The 19,885-nt window shown below is 42.3% G+C and overlaps 1 protein-coding gene across 4 annotated transcripts in view; it reads right to left on the bottom strand.

Moving 5' to 3' along the window:
- Nucleotides 1-18,818, bottom strand: part of PTPRZ1 (protein tyrosine phosphatase receptor type Z1) — a 129,138-nt gene extending 110,320 nt beyond the window's left edge. For all 4 annotated transcript variants that reach the window (XM_065743492.1, XM_065743493.1, XM_065743495.1 and 1 more), the window contains exon 1: nt 18,668-18,818. In XM_065743492.1, coding sequence (XP_065599564.1) covers nt 18,668-18,725 — 58 coding nt within the window. In that variant the 5' untranslated portion in view covers nt 18,726-18,818. The remainder of the gene's footprint in view (nt 1-18,667) is intronic.
- Nucleotides 18,819-19,885: the final 1,067 nt, after the last annotated feature.

Here is a 19,885-nt window from a genome sequence, read left to right as displayed (position 1 = left end):
TCGGTTTATCGGACACTCTCTCTCTCGCTCATTTTATTTGATTCATTTGCCTTAATTCCAATTATATTATATTATATTGTGTTATTTTTCCTTTCTGATATCTATTTAGTAAAATAGCTTTCCTCCTCAGATCGTTGCCGCTGTTTTGTTCCTAGGCCCATCTCCCTTCTCCTTTTCCCTTTTCCCCCTTCCCCTTCCCCGGGGTGTGGGCCCGTGGGTCCCCTGCCTAAATTGTCACGGTACCGGGTCAAACTGTTCTGCAAACCGTGACACTAACCTAAATCTCCCCTCTTTTAGTTTGAAACTATTCCCACTTGTCCTATTACTACACTCCCTGACAGAGAGTCCCTCCCCATCTTTCCTGTAAGAGTCCTTTAAGTACCAAAAGGCTGCACTGAGGTTTTCCCAAAGCTGCCTTTTCTCCAGGCTGAAGAACCCCATCTCCCTCAGTCTGTCTTTGTAAAAGAGATGCTCCAGCCTTCTGATTTAACTCTGTTACCTCCTCTAGACTCTGGGCTGCAAGTGCACAGTTCTGGTTAATTTCAAGATTTTCATCTATCATCACCCCCAAAGACCTCCTCAGGGTTGCTCTCAGGCCCTTCTCTACCCAGCCTGTATTTGCACCTGATACTGTCTTGGCCCAGGAGGTGGATCTTGTACTTAGCCATGTTGAATGCCATGAATTTTGGACAGGCCCACTTCTCAAACCCAGATTTCTTGGTCTCCTTTTCCCTCTGAGGCTAATTATTACCTTCATCTTTATGGAGTATGTCATGGTTTTATTATTTTTGTTATTGTTATTTCACATCATAACATCACGTAAAGCACTGAAAGTTAAGGTGTTAATGCTCCATTTCCATGGACTGCTGAATTCCTGGGTATCTGGTTCTCAGAAGAGAAGAACTGCATACCCAGAGGACTTTGTGTTCACATTTTCCACTCAGGTAAAGATAAAACTGCACACAAGTTCTGAGACTGCCTCTTTTTGCTATGCTGTCTGCAGTGTGAGCTCCCTAGCCATCTCATCTTCAGCTTAAGAGTAAGGCCTTCGGTTTCGGACACTCTCTCACTTTATTTGATTGATTAGCTTGAATTCCAATTATATTGTATTATATTAGGTTATTTTGCATTCCTGTATCTTACTTAGTACATTAGTTTTTCTCCTTGGATTGTTTCCACTGTTTTGTTTTTAGGCCCATCTCCCTACTCTTTCCCTTTTCCTCCTTCCCCTTTCACAGGGTCTACTGGGGTACGCGGGTCCCCTGCCCCATTATTCATGGAACCGGGCCAAACCGGTCCACAAACTATTGACAGTATGGGAGACTGCACTGATGCGTGTTGAATAATGCACTCAATACCTCACATTTATGGTCACATTTTAGATACTTTCCTACATTAAAAAGGAAAGCAGATGCTCATTTATTCTAGGAAACAATATCCTTCTTCAAATTTGGTTTGTTGCATATTCATTTGCATAAACAATTATCTTTTTTCTAATTTCTTTTGGAGCATCTGAACCACATAAACTCAAGAGTATCTCTGCACATTAAAGACAGAATAAGTTCCGTAGACTGTTAAAATTGTTTTCCATTTTATGCTGAACTTGCATCCAAAGTATGAGTCTTCAGACCCGAAGATACAATGAAATAGACTTATGGAGTAGATAGCTGGAAACAAGTGTGAAATCAAAAGCTTCTGTAAATGCCTATACCTCTAAAAGACATTAAAGTGTCTAAAAAAGTAAAGAAGTAGCTCACAAGTTTAAATCTCTTGAAATGCTTCATTAAGGAAGGAATTTTCTGCACTCTAACCAGTTTTATTGTCTCCAACAATTTTCAGCCTGTGATACCAATGTATCAATAATGTTTGAAGCTTCTCATAATTTTAAAATATCACGTGGATAGGTGAAATATTGGCAAGTCATATGTACCACGCTTGGCCCTTTTATCCTAAAAAGAAAATTTTAATTATCACTTTAATACAAAGCAGTAATTTAAATCTGACTGACAGCAGAAGCTTCTATAGCAGTGTAAGAATACAGCATTAACGTACACAAAAGGAAGAAAAATATTCACCCTACTTCCAATTCTTGAAATATCATGATGAAACTTTTCATTCTCATTTAGTAAGAAGAGTTGGGAGGCATGACATCATCTTGGTTTTTATTGGTTTTTGTTTGTTGTTTAATTTCTAAAAGCTTGTGCTAAACAAACAGTATGGAGTACCATTAACAGTAGTAGTTCTTAACCTAAGACTATCTTCTTCCTGCAATTTTATTTGTTGTACATAATATGCCAGAAATCTATTTCCCCTATAGGCCATTTTTTCCTACCAATATCACATTAAATTTTTTCCATGCATGTGCTGTACGAAATGACAGTTTGTTCCTCTGTCTCTTTTTTTTTTTTTTTTTTAATTTGAAACAAGGATATTCATCACAGCCACCATGGAATTCTGTCCTGGAGAAAAAAGAACAAAGATTTTCCCTTTAAAGCTGCAAGTAGCACATCAATTTTATTTTCTAGACTGAAGGTAGCCCAGTTTAAGCACATGCTTCTTCATGACTAGAGCCTTGGGTGGATTCTTAAAATAGCACCCATTGTAGATATTGCTGCAAGAAGAATATAGAGTTGTTTTTCTTCAATTGAAATCACTGTGAAATTTAGCTGAAACACATTGCCAAATACTGTCTCCCTGAGACACAACTTATTGAACTTACACGCTCCGTCAGCCTGTCCATTCCACCCTGCATGCTGAAACTCTTCACAACCACAGTCCTGACAAGTTCAAGTTTTTCACTCCTCTTCAATAAAACCAATCATAAATGAAGGTTCCTCTTTGATCTGTAAGGCACAACTGTGATTTCTCCATGGAGACACCAGTGTGTCACACTCAAGAGTAATGAGTTTTAGTCCAGTCTTGGTTTTGTACATTGTACAAAGAGGTGGCATTAGGTCTGCATACATTCATTATAAATGAAACCTTTTCCAAACAAATAACCTTGCAGGCTAAGAAAACACACTTCTGTTTTGAATGCAATAGAACTATTTTTTCTTTTTGTTTGTGATGTTAGGCTGTGGGTTTCGTTTTCTTTTTTTTTTCTTTTTTTTGTCATTATGGCCTGAAAATCACACTGAAAACAAGAGTCAGCAGTCTCTTATTATATTAATGTTATTATATTAATGATTATTATCATTATTTATATGTGGCATTGCCAGAACATCCACAGAACTCTATCTGTGTTGGGGTTGCATCTTGTTTAAGTAGACCTGAAATGCATTTCTTACACATGATGTGTGCAATAGATTACCTAGGATGGTTATCTAGAATCTGCTGTCCAGGACTCTCCACCTTTCTCTCAGACAAGAAGAACAAGGTTGTGTGAAGGGAAATCTGGGCCATATGCACACATGGCTCACAAGGTCTCTTTTGAGCATGAGACAAGAGGAGAGCTTCTAGGTCAGCCATGGACGAGGCGCTGAGGCAAGGTGGTGATGCAGATAAGGGAGTAGGGGGGATAGTGCTACTTTCCCAAACTCACTGCTCTTATGTTAACTGAATCACTTCTTGTGAGTGTCAACAAGTATCTTTCTACAATTTCTTCACTATGTATTTGCTAGAAGTACTACATACTTACATATATCTTAGAGATCACTGGTGTGAATTTGCTAAGAAGGTTCAATTCCTTTCTCTTCCTTCCTTCTTTCTTTCCTTTCTCCCTTCCTCCCTCACTCCCTTTCCCTTTTTTTTTTCCCTCTTTTTTCCCCTCCATTTTCTATCTTTCTCTCTCTTTTATTTCTCTCTCACATTTCTATATACTCTGGAATAAGGACTTGAGAAACTACCAATAATACCTTTTCTTTTGTACATAGGACTCACCACTTTGTCATTCACTGGAAGATAACAGAAATCTGGATTGGTCTTTTTCTTCACTTTTAACATATCCTTATTTTAAGGAGAGAGTAAAAAGAAAGGCAGGTTTTTATCCACTGCCTGCATACACAATTTATAGCTATTATCCATGTTGGTACTTGTTCTTATTGTAGTGAATTAGAAGACATTTCTTCCAACATTTACTTTCTGACTTACATTTATGAGCAACCATTATGTATCGGATACCACAATGCAGCAACTGGTTGCAAACACTGATGTGCAAATAGTGACTTGTCCCTTTTTATTGGAGATATGGAGAACAGGAGAGACATAAACTGCACTGCTTCATTTGGCACCAGGAATGGCATAGGGAGCATGTGCTGCAAAACCTCATGGTACTGAGATGGCAACTGTGAGGACACAGCCACTGAGCCCCTGGCCATATGCCCACACTCATATAATATATGATATATGTATGTAAAGAGGAATTATACAGAATATTGTTGTTATTTACATGACACACTGACACATACATGGGCCCAAGCTGTATACATGAGAGAAATTTGATTTTTTAGGCTGCTATGCATGTCCTACCACAGTTCCAGCTATATGTAACATTTAAATATTAAATTACAGGAATTGGATGAAGTAGAATCACAGGTATCCCTTTTTAGTATAACTGTTCCTATCAGTGTTTACAAAAGCTACACTGTGACATGTTTTATAAAGCAAATGAGTATGAGATTTCTTCCTGTTGGCTTTTAGATGGGGAACATGAAGTAACAAACCCTGTGGCAATCCATGGTTTCTGGTATCTTTGGAGCATACATAAGAATTTCCATTTAGGATCAGGATTAGAGAGGATCCACTGCAGGATAAATGCTCAGACCAGCTGTTTTACCCAAGTTGTCAAGCATAAATGTGCCTGCAGTGAAGTCATACATCACTGGGAAGGCTGTGCTTGTGCTGAAAGGGCTATTTGTTACAGACATGTCACAATACCTTGCTCATGAGTGCTCACGCAGTAATATCTGTACACCCTAGTATTTATGTAGTGCTTTTGTTCCTGAACTAATTTCATAAAGTATGGAGATACTGTTTCAGCTTTACAGAGAGTAAACTGAGGCAAAGAAGGTCAAATGACACTGCCTGCTAGGTTTAGTTCCTAGGTCTCATGATTTCCAGTACCATACTGAGTCACTAGATTACATTAGATGCGATGTTACTGCTGCTTGGGGCTCACATTATATATAAGGGTGTTCTCCAGAGCCTCCACATGACCGTAAGGCAACTTGCCTGCAGGCATGCTGCAGGTCCCACAAGAACTATAAAGGCTATCTGCATCACCTCCTAGCAGCAGGATTCAACCCTGTAGCACAGGGCTTTAAGTTAACCTTTCTTCTCTTGAAAGGGCTTTGTAAATACTAAGATACTCTTGTACACAAAACATTTCTGAGTAAAGTACTGCTATCTCTACCTTACAGATGGGGAATTGAGACGGGCTTATTCGATATTACCTTATAGAATCATAAAATCAATAAGGCTGGAAAAGACCTCTAAGATCATCTAGTCCAATCACTGACCCAATACTACCATGCCCACTAAGCCTTGTCCTTCAGTGCCACATCTATTTACTTCTTGAAAAGGCACGGGGACAGTGACTCCAACTCCCTGAGTAGTCTGTTCCAATACCTCACCACTCTTTCTGAGGATAAATTTTTCATACTATCCAACCTGAACCTCTTCTAGGTCATCCTGAGGCCATGACCTCTCATCCTATCACTGTTACCTGGGAGAAGAGGCCAACCCCCACCCTGCTACAACCTCATTTCAGGGAGTTGTAGAGAGTGATAAAGTATCCTGAGAGACCTGAGAGACCGCTTTCACAATACTGACTCAAAGGAATGGCCAATGCAATTTCTTTTCCTAACAGCTCCTCCCATCTCCTCTGTCCCACCAGCTTCTTCTTCGCTGTTTTACATCATTTCTCAATTCCTGTGGATAGCTGCCATGTTCATGCTCTGTGTTGGAAAGATACCTTTAAAATGAAACTCTGGTTGTGGACAAGCACATCTGATCCTATCTATGTTTAAAAATATCAGTACATAAACAATTGACATAAACATAAACAAATGACAATTTATAGCTGTTTCTTGATTACACAGCATCTCAATGCTTAGGTTTAACATTAGATCCAGCCAACATATGTAACTCAGATGATTCACCTGTCCATAGAATGAAATGAATGCACACTCTCATATATAATTTAACTCGTGTTTTTCCCATGATGTTTTTCTCATGATGTTTTTCTCGTGTGTTGTTCTCATGTGATTTCCCATGTGTTGTTATATTAAATGTTTGTAAAACACCTTAAGTATACTGGTATTCACAGAGTCACAGAATCACAGAACTGCAAGGGGTTGGAAGGGACCTCTAGAGATCGAGTCCAACCCCCTGCCAAAGCAGCTCCCTAGCCCAGGTTGCACAGGCAGGCGTCCAGGCGGGTCTTGAATGTCTCCAGAGAAGGAGACTCCACCACCTCTCTGTGCAGCTGTGCCAGTGCTCCGGCACTGCACTGTGAAGAAGTACCCACACACATTTTTGTGGAAATTCCTATGCTTCACATGGTGTCCATTTCCCCTTGTCCTATCACCACACACTGCTAAGAGTCCAGCCTTGTCCCTTTGCCTCCCGCTCCTTATATACTTATAGACGTGGATCAGGTCCCCTCGCAATCTTCTTTTCTCAAGGCTGAACAAACCCAGGTCTCTCAGCCTTTCCTCATAAGGGAGGTGTTACACACCCTTTATCATCTTTGTAGCCCTCCATTAGACTCCTAGGAGATCCTGGTCTTTTTTGTACCGAGGAGCCCAGAACTGGACTCAATACTCCAGGTGAGGCCTCACCAGGGCAGAGTAGAGGGGGAGGATCACGTCTCTCAACCTGCTGGCCATGCTCTTTTTTTAATGCATCCCAGGATGCCATTGGCCTTCTTGGCCACCAGGGCACACTGCTCGCTCATGGCCAGCTTGTTATCCACCAGGATACTCAAGTCCCTCTCCTCAGAGCTCCTCTCCAGCAGGTCATCCCCCAACTTCTACCAGTGCATGTGGTTATTCCTCCCTAGGTGCAAGACTCTACACTTCCTCTTGTTAACCTCATCTGTTTTCTTTCTGCCCAACTCTCCAGCCTGTCCAGATCTTGCTGAATGGCAGCACAGCCTTCCGGTGTGTCAGCCATTCCTCCCAGAATTTTATCATCAGCAAAATTGCTGAGGGTGGACTCCATCCTCCTTGAGGATATGTATAAAGTTTACAGGCAAAGACTAGACTATTTTACACCAAAGAACCTATTAAATTCTTATCACCTCATGAAAAATTGAATAACTGAAGTAAACAGTTTGGCAGATGCTACTGCTGAACACCCAACAAGAACCAGTCAAGCAAAGAAAACAAACATTATATATTTTGCTTGTGGAAGAAACCACATGAAAACCATGCTTACAGACTCCAGTTTTCTTTACTAAATATTCCTACTCTTGAAAAGAAAATAGCATTGTAGAGCTATTATTGTAAGTTTTTTGCTGTTGTTGTTTTTTTCAAATCAATTTTACCTTTCTTTTTTTAATTTTACTAAAGCATCTGATGGAACATATGACAGATGAGAATGTTGTAATTGGTTTCATGTCTATCATAAGTGAGCCTTGTAACTTCACAGAAATAAAGACAGTAATAAAATATTTGAAGAGGCCATGAAAGTATCCAATTATACCTTATCTTCAGACCATTAAGTATATGTAACTGCAGGCTTCCTGGGACTTCCATAGCCATTTATGCAGTACAGAGATACTGAATGGCTTCAAATCAAGTTTTGGAAGGAGCAATAGCAAATCCCTGCCTGGCCCTGTGCCACGTCACTGTACCCAGCAGTATGCTGTTGTTATTTCCCCAGTTTAAGTCATGCATTTATTTCTCACTCTGTAGTGATCAAGGCTTTTCTATCTAACACAGAATACTGTAATTGCCAATTTTAAAGCTTTTTAGGAAGTTGCTTCGTAGATTTAAAATCATTAGCAACAGCCTTAGTGCTCATCTAGTGAGTTATATCTTCTAAGTTACACAAACTTCAATTAATTATGGTTTTGACTCAGCCTCTTTTAAGGTTTCAGCTGTGCAGGGGGCATGTAATAGGCCCCACCTCAGCTGAAAGCCTTGGAGATACCAGGTTTTTGGAAGCCTTAATGACTCACTGGGGAAATGAACCTGTGGTCTCCATGCCACCCACAGCAGTTGAGTTGCCATAGAAAGGAGCACATGCTGTATTTTCTTCCGGGACACTACAGCTGTTGCTCACTTGGTTGCCATACCTGCCTGAGGCAGAAAATCTCCTGGCATTTCAGCAGGGTGCTGTGAATGCTGGCATTTCCTACACAGATTGAGGGCACAGTCACACAGTTTTGTCTTCGGGGTGTGGTACACAGCACTTCTGTCTCTAACTGGTTCAGTCTCCACAAAAGGAAAAACATAGGAATTGGTCCAAGCTGAATGATGCAGAGGCTTCACAGATCGGAGATGCCCAGGAGGCCTAGATAAGCATCAGGCCAACCCACCCAAGAGATAGAACAGCATTCTTCAGCAGGTTTCAAAACTGCAGGAGACAACAGATATCCTTTTATTTTATTTTATGTTATTATTTTATTTTATGTTATTTTATTTTATTCTTTTATTTATTTTGGTTGGTTTGTTTGTTTTCCATAGGATAGTAGCTAGATAAAATACAGAAATAACCAAACTGACAGGGAGCTGTCTCACTCATTTCAGTGTGAGACATATCCCAGCATGGTCCAGCTGCTGACCCGAAGCTTTAATCCAATCTACAACTCATTTTCTGACTTGGCTCCTTGCCCCTGAACCAGACAGAGCTGCTTTTTCATCATACCTACTGCCCTTGCAGCCAAATGCCTCCATCCCAGTCCAGAGAGACAGCCATGGACTGACAGCAGTGTATGGGAATGTGGGGAAAAGGAAAACTGCAGCAGGAGCAGGAGACCAGGGACGTGCTGCTTGCGCATGCAGCAGCAGCTGCTTCTGAGGAGGGCTGTGGTGGCAGTGAGGAAGGGAGGATGAAAATCTAGTCTGGTGCCTGGAAATGGGAACACAGGAATGGCTCAGGATTGCTATTTCCCATTTCTTCAGCAAATGCTGCACTATTAGGTGATTATGAAAACCATCAAAATATTCTGGCTGTTTCAACAGTAATAAGATCAATACAAGATACATTTTGTCAGGTTTAGCTATACAAAGCTTGGACTTGAGGGTGACATTTCAAGGCCCCAACCTGAACTGTTCCATGAGTCTTTAAAGAAAACATTTCAGCACTTTGCAGCCAGGCTTGCATGTCCCAGCACTTTATATGCTATAAACCTCAATTCAGGTGCCTAAAACCCTGCTGCCTGCCTTTTACATCATGAACTGAATGCCTACCCAGCATTCTGAATACCACTGCACAGTCTCCAAACCTGTTTTTCAGTATAACCCCAAAGCTACTCCAAATGGGTCAGATTTTCTGCTGCTTTCAGGTGAACAACAGATCTCGTGGGAATGGGGTTTTGTATGTTGAGAAACAGTCTTGCCTATTCACTTATTTTACTAATGAACAAAAAACTTCAATAACCATTAGTTTTCCTTGCAAACACAGAATACACTCTTATTCAAATGCACTGTGTTGGCCATATTAGAAAAAGCTATTTAATTGATATCACCTTATTTACTGATAACAAGACTGTTTTCTGACAGCTGCATACACATTTTTTTTTATTTCACTCAACTGCATGCAACCTGAAACTATCCATTGCGCATCACTGCCTCATTATCTTCACCTGATTGAGCTGAACCTGTCTTTTTCCACTTAGAAAGGCAATAAAAGCATTTTTAATTATCTTTAAAATGCCCTTGCAATTTGTTCTCATATGATGAATCTTTTTTTTTCCCCACTGAAAACATACAGTCACAACAGCTAATAGATTGGAGCATTTAGGTTGTTCACATATTCCTAATGAACAGTACGTATCCATTTCTGCTGTCATCTCTCCCTCCATGAGTACGGATAATCATACAAATCTTTGGCAGATTGTGTGTCACAGCCCTATCATCTCTCACTGAAAGGCTGGGACTTCCCATCCTGACAGTGAAGGCTACTACTATGTGCAAATATTTTTATCTGTAATACAAATCCCACAGTCAATGGCACGAATCAGGAAAGACTCAAAAACACTCAGACCTAACAGACAGTGTCTGTGTTCACCAGTAGTTTAAAAGAACAGTTTCAAGAGTGGGGTATTTTTAAGTATCCCTGAATTAATTCCATTGATAGGACTGATTTCACCTCTGCTCAAATATACTTGCACAGAAAACTGTTTTCTCTCTCATCAAGAGATACGTTAACCTCTGACTGAGAAATGAGACGGTGTAGATAATAAAATGCATACAGAAATGAAACTAAGAACTTTTTCTTTTCCATTTTCATTAGTTCTGATAACTGATGATTTACTCATTTTTTTCCTTCAATGATAAATCAGAAAGCAAAAAGAAAAAAAAAGAAGCAAAACAACCATCCCTCTTCATCTCAAATTAAAAATGGAAGAAAGTAGAAGATACTACAAAACACGACAACAAAATAAGAAAATGAGCACGAATTGTGTCAGTAAGTAGTAAATACACATTAGAAGGGGGTAGAAAAAACAGCCAGGAGGACCATTACATTAGCAGACTGAAACACAACCACATCTGTATTTGGTGAAATGTGTGTAGAGGAAAAAGTCCCTTGGACTGTCAGGGAGGACATAAATTTTATTAGACAGTGAATTAAAGAGAAATTGGCAAAATGAGCCTGAGAATATGCTCAGCATTCATCTAGTGTCAAATGTGACAAGGAAATAAAATGATCCAAAATTGAGAACAATCTTGCTGGAAACTCAGTAAGAAAGCCATGAAAATTGAGAGACTATTTTAACTGTTTTAAACCTGTGTTTCTACCACTATCCTGCTACCCCCCAAAATAACAAAATACCAGAATTTTCCAGTGTATCCTTCATTTAACCTTCTCATGCTGTAGTTCAATACAGTTTTCCAGCATATGACTCTCATTCTGAGCTTCCCCATGAAAGCCCATATCCTTCCAGTCTACAGTGACAGTTTCTGCTTTTTTGGGCCCTTCCATTCACACTGCTTGCACTACACTGATTGACTTGGAAACAAAGAAAGCCCAATTCTGAGACGGGTATCTTGAATTAAGAAAAGAATACTAAGACATAAAAACAAGCAAATGACTTGCTCAAACACACTGTGAATGTTCATGGTAACATGCCACTTTGCCTCTGGTTCCTTTTCCTTCTCTCTGTGGATGCCTGAGCCATCCTGGGCTTTGTGGCTGGCTCTACAGAACAGGAGGATGCAGCCAACTGAGGAATCTCCTTTCCCCTGAATTCCCTATGGCCCGATAGTGTAAAAAGTGAGAACATGGCTGGCTCTTTCAGATATTCTAATAGTCGGTATTTTAATTAAACCCTTACCTCCTGAAGTCATACAATGATTAGAGATTTTGGATAGCTTTCTTACTTTGTGATTGTAAAAATGCTTAAAACCACAGTTAACAAGCCTCGAAATATATTAATACAAGCTAAAATGTGTACCTTGAACTATCTCGATTTCATATTAGATGTAATTTTTTTCTGGATAGACTGAGGATGTTTTAATTCTGAGGGCAATTTGAATTGCGGAGTGGCACTGGAGATGCTGTGAATCCTCAGTGCCAGCACCCAGCTTACAGATGTGTCTGCCTAGAGTGAGGGAGGCTGTTTGCTGCTGCTCCAATGTGGGCAGCTGGCTGGTACAGCCAGCAGCACTCTGCTCACTTCTCTCCCTAGCACAGCTGAAACCATAAGATGGTGCTCACTGAGACTGACACAGGGGTCACCAGTGTGGGTCTGACCTACTCCAGGTGCTGCAGGGTCTTGTGGAAATACATGGAGCTCTATTCTTTCTATATATATATATGTGATTTTTTATTTTTTATTTTTTTGCAGAGGAAAGACTTTCCAAAATATCATTGCTCTAATGGGTAGGAGCCGCCTTCAGATTTCATCTTCCATTTGCACGGTGCCAGTTTGTATCCACTTGTTTTTGCATCAGTGCTATCCTGTAACTCAAGTAATTCATCTGTATCTTTTGCTCCCTGATGCTCATCCAGGATTTATTCACGCACAGTTCCGCTGAGATGAGCCAGAAGTAATTCAGCTGTAATCTGTATACCTACAGCAATAGAAACCTAAGGAGTATGAAAGAGAACTTTCTGCAACAAGATATCATTGCAAGATAAATGAACTGTAAAGCTACAGTCTGAAGACCAAAGAGAATTGCAAAAAGAGAGAGGTGGGCACAGACTATTACATGGGAACTTCTTCACAGTGCAGTGACGGAGCAGTGGCACAAATGCACAGAGAGGTGGTGGAGTCTCCTTCTCTGGAGACATTCAAGACCCGCCTGGACGCCTACCTGTGCAACCTGGGCTAGGGAGCTGCTTTGGCAGGGGGTTGGACTCGATGATCCCTAGAGGTCCCTTCCAGCCCTACAATTCTGTGATTCTGTGACTTTCTAGGAAATTTTCTTATGGCCTTTACAGAAACTCATCCTTTTTTTCCTTTTCTTTTTTCTTAAGACACCTTTGATTTCATTTATCTCATTGACAGCGCTTTGAAAAGCAAATGTGTCTTGCTTTTTTAACGCAGTGAAAATACTGTAGATAACTTTCACTTCATCCTTTCTGATAATATTGTTCAATCAAGACTTCATTGCTGTTATCCAACCTCAGCAAAGAGATAAATAAGCACATAAAAACAGATATATCTTTGAATGCTACCTGCTTTATATTTCAGTCATCAGGTAATCTAGTTTGTAGCAGAAATATTTGGCAATGAAGGTTCGAATTCAGAGCTAGTGTGTAAACAGGTGCTCTGCCCTTGAAAATTCTTACTAAAACCTTTCACTAGTCAGATAACAGTCCCAAAAACCTCATAAATATCAGCTCATAAAAAATCTCAGCTACCACTTGATACTCATATACCTTTGGGCTTGTTCTTGCCTTTGAAAAGCAGAAGCCCTTTAGAACAAAGAGCAGATGCACTTGTTAACAGGGTTTTCCTTCCCATTATATATATATATATATATATATATATATATATATAAATATATATAAAGACAGGAATGGAGACTTAAGTGAGACGTTAGGAAATTCTTTATTGAGAGGGTGGTGAAGCATTGGCACAGTCTGCCCAGAGAAGTTGTGGATGTCCCCCTTGAGTTTACTGGAGATGCTCAAGGCCAGGCTGGACTGGGCCCTGGGCAGCCAGAGCTGTGGGTGGCAGCCATGGGTTGGGACTGGGTGGTCCTTAAGGTCCTTTCCAGCCTGAGTCGATTCATGATTCTATAACAATAAATTGAATGACTATGCAATGAAAATGATCAATACTTCTGGAAGTGTGCTTGTGTATGTGAAACATACCCATATATATATATACACCCATATATATGTATATATACACATATATGTTATGTATGTATGATATATATATATATATATGATATATATGTGTGTGTGTGATATATATATATATATATATATATATATATACACACACACATATATATTTTGCATATCTAATTGAATGCTATAAAAATCTAGAGGAGTAAATACTGCTCACCATAATCCAGGTAGCCAAGCCACACCGACCCTACCACTTGGCTGCTGAAACTAAAGCTGCAGGGTAAGCTGTGGACTGAGGAAAACTGACTATGGCAAAAACTCAGATGAAGCAGGATAGCACTCTGCTGTTAGGTACCTGATGTAGGTTTCAGAGCCTTCAAGTTTAGGTGCCTACACTGCCTTCAGGTGATATGGGCATCTGAATGCAACAATGAGCAACTGGCTGGCCCTAGGACAGCGGATGTAAATTCCTAAGTAGCTGGAAATATATCTGAGATCTTCTCTGAGAACAAGAATACCTGTGTCCAAGCACAGTGCAGAAGAAGGCCAAGGGAGCTTATGAGAAGCATGTCTCAGCTAGAACAATTTATAATGCTTTAAAGTTTGCTCTTCAACCAGTCACCTGTCTATATATATCTATAATTCATTTCTAAAATCTCCACTGAATCACTCATTTCCACCTGAGACTCAAGACTGAACCAACCAACATCAGTAATTTGTATTCAGCAAGCAACCTGGACTATACCTTCCTACAAAAGTACATCAGTGCCAGCAGCTCCTCAAGAACCTGCCAGAGCCAAGTTTCATTTACAGTCCAAACCATTTTAAAAAATTTCCCATCTTTCACTTAACACATTTTGTTTATTTAATACTTTAAGTTCTTTTCTTCCTGTTGATTTATCTTCCTAATGCAGAAGCCTTGACATGTATTCAGAAAAGGTAACTTTTGTCTTTATGGGAAAAGAAGCTTATTGAATAGCCAAAGGATGTCTCACACAGGAAAGCCACATAAATGGTGCATGAAGCTGTGAGAATCATTCTGTTAAATGGGAACAGGGGCTCCGGAACTGTTACAGACTTCCCAGCCCTAAGGGAGTACTGGGAAGGTCTCCATGTTTGAAGAGAAATTGAAATTGTCAGTGAAAGAACAGAATCTGTTCACTCTTAAATTCCTAATTAGAGAACTCTTAGTGGGAAGTGACCACTCAAATGATGAGCAGAGACAATGAAGGAAACTGCTTTCCTTTAGAAGCAGCAAGTGCACACGGTCACAAAATGCCATTGTGATTTGTAATCCAGATTAAAACTAGAATAATTTTCAACTGGCGTTGTAATTTTATCTATATTATTTAGTTTCTCTCCAGAAATTAATAAAAAAAAACAGCTTTATATATTATTCAGCTTTATATATTATTCATATACAGCTGTATGTTCAATATCCTCCATAGACTGTTGTTACAGTGATGTTAATACTTTAAATGCCACTCATTTCAGCACCACTTCTCATACTTGCCAGTATTTAAACCTCAAAACAAATCCGTTCTGTATATTTAGATTTTAACATATATCAATCTCAGTCGTACAAAAATGCAGAAAACATAGATGGTCAAAGTGGATGCTAAAACAGTCTTAAAATTCTTATTTTGTTTTAGTCCTTACCTTCTACATATGGTGAAACTGAATTTCTCTGTAAGAGCTATGTATGTCCATAAGAAAGTGTCATCTTAAAATACATTATAACATTAAAAATAATGTTCAGTAGTACTACTCCACTATAATTGAGTTTGAATTATGCCAAATACCTGTCAACAGAAGTACTGCCAAGAAAAAAAAAAGTTAAAGCTATTAAGAAGGCTCTGATCCCATATTCCTTTGACAGTTATAAAGGATTATTGAGCCTAAGTGTGCATTCATGAGAATGAACAGAAAGTGTGACTGGATTTAGAAATCTAAGTTAATGCTCTCCTTCAGATTCTTATATTATGAGTTGCACCATCCAAAAAGAGCAGAGAAGTTGCTTTTCTTGTTGGTAGTGAGATACACGCCATCTGGTAGCTTGGAAATGCAGTCCTGATGTCAGTTCTTTAATAAAAGAATATTCAGAGAAACATTGCTGCTTCTGTGTGAATAAAGCCGTGGTGCTGGAATGCCAGAAACAAATCAAAAGAGGGAATTTTTTTCTCCAGAGACTGAAAAAATAAAGTGATACACAACTAATTAAACAAGTCACAGAGTTTAATTAGCTGCCTTTTGAAAGGCAATACGATGGCTGAGGTCAGACAATGATAGTAATAAGGTGTAAATGAGCTAATTTTGGAGAGACTTTTTACTCTATTTTGTAGAATTACCCACATATTTTCCCAGTGAGATCAGGGAATATTTTTAGGTCTTGCCTAAATATTTACATCTCTTTGATTCAAATATAGCCACAATTATAATGTAATCTGTTAAAAGGTTCCTTTTTCCATTGATATTTTCTTGCCTACACAAATTCATAAATAGGTGACTTATTGAAGAGACACCAAATATTTCTCCTTCAGCACAATGAGACGAAAGCTGCAAAAAGGGCACACCCCATTGACTTTAAGAAGGTTACATGGAACACATCACCAAGTGAGGGCAGAATTCCAAAGGCTATATTCAGCCTGAAAAATATGCTGAATAGATGTAAGTACTTAGATTCATGCATTTCTCATTTAAAATGAAAATGTAAAAAATGAAATGAATTGTCCACCGAGCTGTTTTGTTTAATTTTTGGCACAGGAGGAAATCTCTTTGCTGAGTACACAGTGCAGATCACGAACAATCACGCCGATTTCTCACGTGCCCTTACTTGTGGCTGAATAGCATCTTATGCCACAAGTAGTTCCATTGAACTTGGCTGAATAGCACTTAGCGAGAATACCCGGATAATACCCTGCCCCATACATAATTACATCAGTACTTGGCTCTGGCAGTGCTGTGGAGGAAGGTGCTATTCATATCTCAGTGGGGTTATTGGAATCTTAGAACCAAGCCCCCAAGCATTTCTTCAGTAACAGAGAAAGAACTGTCACTGCCTTGTCGTTCCCAAAGGAGATTTTTGCCTCAGTGTGCTCTAAAGGGGTCCGTCAGTGCGGCTGATTTGACCTTTTTGTCTTTAGTTCTAAACTAATGCGAGACTGAGGTTTTCCTGATGAACCTCCCAGAGGCAACGGCAAAACTCCCCTTCAGATTCACTGGAAAGAACCCCCTGTGCAGCTCGGTGTGGCCGCCTGAAAACTGAACAGCATTTTTTGAACTGCAAGCCAGTGAGGCTGGGATCTAGACTAACGTGCTGCTGAGCTCCAGGAAGCACAGGAGAGTGCCATGCTCCTCAGCAACATCCCATTCCCGGCACCTTGGTTCTGGTGTGTGTGCCAGAGATACCCAGTGGTGAGAGTCAGCCTGTTCAACTCTGCTCTTCTCTCTCACTAAGGAGCCACACAGGAGTAGTACAAAACCGCCTATTTTATTTCTTAATGAGAAACAAAAGGAAGCAATGTCAACATTCCATGTTTAATCCCGTGAACTAATACTATCAGGGTGGGATAATTTATCAGAGTGGGGTGCTTCCACCAAGGAGCACGGCTTGCCAGCCTTCCCAATGAGCAGACACTGAGATCAGAACACCCTGCACATCCAGAAAGGGCGTCCCCTTCAGGTCAGGTTTGGAAACCACAGCGCAGAGAGACAAAAACCAACAGCTTCATCTGTATTACACCAGCTGTGTGAAGAAGGAGCAGCGTGTTCCCGTGCTGACCGACCCACGACTGTAACATCCACAAAAAGTATTTGAATACTACACTGCACAAAACCAACTTATCTCTAAAAAGACATGAGAGGAAATTAACAAAACAGAAGTTTCATCAGCAAGTTGCCTGTGTGTCCTGCTCTGCTTACCATGCAGAGGGGTCATCTGGATGTGAAACTCAGTCCCCAGAAGGCAATGGTTTTTGTATTACTCTGTGATCACAGCACAGCACGCTGCTCCACACTCACACGTTTCCAAACCCCTCTCCACACATACATGAACACCCCGTGCTTTTGTCCTCAGGACAGTTCTGGGAGCACATTTGATTTTAGGAGGCTTAACACGTAAGGAAGATGGTGTGAGAACTTCTCGGAAGTTTTCATGTAAGGCATTCGTTGCCCAACCAGTCTGAGAGAAGCATTTTAGGTCAAGTACTCTACTTTTAGAAACAAGTAAATTTAAAAGTGACATTAAAATGTCCCCTAACATAAGGATCGTGCACTGTAATTAAAGGCCAGATGCATTCACCAGATTTACAGTTGGATTTTGCCCCTGGGCTTCCAGACAGAGGGTGAAAATATTTTCCAAAAGCAGCTCCTGCCAACAGAGCTGCTGTCATTGCCACCTCACTCCGATCTTTGTTACAGAGCTTCACGGTTTCAGAAGCAGCACCACCTATTGGGTGGAAATGTGGGTTAGTGCGGGACGAGAGCCCTATTGTAGGGGCGGTCACGGACGGAACGGGCTGACACTCTCAAGTTCCTCATACTTGAACGCAAGCAAACAGCTCGTGTTTCCTAGTGATCTACTCGACAGAAGCTTATAAAATCCAAAAGAACATTCATAACAATACAAACCCCATCTCTTAGGCTGTTAATATCTATATGGCGAAGTGTTAAAGTCGGTGCTTCCAGCAGTGCCAACCACCTCGCGCGGCTGCACTAGCAGTAACAGCGCACGACTGCCGTCATGCACTCCGGTTGCACAGACATCAACGAGCCGAAAATTCATTTGGTTATGTAAGGAGTCCTACTGAAATCTATATGAATCCATACTCAGTGGGGAACCAGTGCCTCACGTGAGCGGTAGAATATTTCGCTTTTCAAGGCAGCAGCTACCTCTGGTTTTAGGGCAATCACGGACGTAGCCAGTTCTCGCAGCACAAATCTTTTTCGGGGGGCAGGGGACTGAAATTTTGTCCCAGTTCCTGGTTCCCATACGAGCACATCGTGCAAGAGGAGAAAGCCCCACTTTCCAACCCACGGCCGCGCGGATACTGCCCGGTGCCGGTGCCGCGCGCGGAGTCCTCACCGACCCGGACCCGTGGGACCCGAGGAGGCGGCGGAAGGGCGGGGGACCGTCCCACCCGGGGTCGAGCAGCCGCTGATCGCTCTCAGCGAAGGGATCGGAGGAGGACATAGGAGCAGGGGGAGAAAAGTTGGTGGGAAAGGCAAGAGCTCAGCCCGTGGGAACACCACTCACCCACTCGGAGGATACAGACGAGCTGGATGCAGGCAACCCAGCGCCCTAGAATGAGCATGTCCAAATCGTCCCGTTCCTCCTCCCGCCCGCCGCTCCGTCCGTCTGTCTCAGCCGCTGCCCTCTCTGAGCTGCACCTCTCGGGGGGGGGGTGGGGGGGGAGAGGTGAGGGGTGGGGGGGCGAACGGCTCCGCGCCGCGCCCCACGGCCGCCCCCACGCCGCGGGCGGGCCCAGCCGGTGTTGGGTGCGGGGCGCCGGGTGCGGGGCGCTCGGTGCTGCCGGGGCCGCGCTCAGCGCATGGCGGGGCTGCGGCGGGGCAGCCTTCCGCGGAGCGGCCGCGAGTGCGTGCGGCGAGCGCGCGGAGGGGCGGGTTTGTGTGCGCGCGGGTGCGGGAGCGCCGAGTGTATGTTGGGGCGCGGGGGCGCGGGGGGGGCGGGGACCGCGCGCGGGTGACGTGTGCGCGCGTGTGAGTGTGTGCGTACGGGGGTGCGGGAGCGAGCGCACCCCCGCCAGCAGGGAGGGGGCGGGATGCGAGGCGGCCCCCCCGGGATACCCCCGCGTGCCCTCGGCCACGCGAGGAAAAAGTTTATCGTGGGGGACGGGGTCAGGGCCGGGCTGTGGGGGCCCGGAGGGCATCGCAGCCTGCTGCTGGGGGTGTCCGTGGGAATGACCGCGGGGCCCGAGCCGGGCAGTGCCGCACCGTGCTCCTGGGAACCGGAGGGGGAGCGGGGGAAGGGGCGCGAGAGGCGGAATATCATTATCCGCTCTAGAAGTGGGTCAGGGCGCAGGCGATGGCATCGCTATCCGGGAAGACAAAACAAGAGCGAAATGGTAATAAAAAAAACAAAGGAAAAAAAATATATATATATACGTAACAACGCTCGACAAAATCCCAAAGCACTCACATGAGTAGTATAAAATTAAGGGGTACAAACAGCAGGTCCCACGGCTGGGATACCTCGGAACAGCATTCGGGGCTTTGGGAGCATGACACAGCCGATCCCCAACCTCACCCTAGGCAGTGCGAGCAATGCTGTGTTAGCAGTGCTGTTCCCGTCGGGGTGATGGGAAAAGCTCCACAGAGATGTAAGGCGATGTTTAATGGTGGGCAGCCTCAGAGCAACAGCACTTACAGGTGGACGTGCTGCTCTGCCCTGCATTCTCACGTATGGGAGCAGCAGCTGTTCCTTCCAGGAGAACACAAAACTCTCAGTGCCCCT

This window comes from Cyrtonyx montezumae, unplaced genomic scaffold, assembly GCF_038088225.1.
Source record: "Cyrtonyx montezumae isolate F1298 unplaced genomic scaffold, pur_monq_1.0 scaffold_3, whole genome shotgun sequence".
Classification (NCBI taxonomy): Eukaryota; Metazoa; Chordata; class Aves; order Galliformes; family Odontophoridae; genus Cyrtonyx; species Cyrtonyx montezumae.
This window is presented reverse-complemented; position numbering and strand designations above follow the sequence as displayed.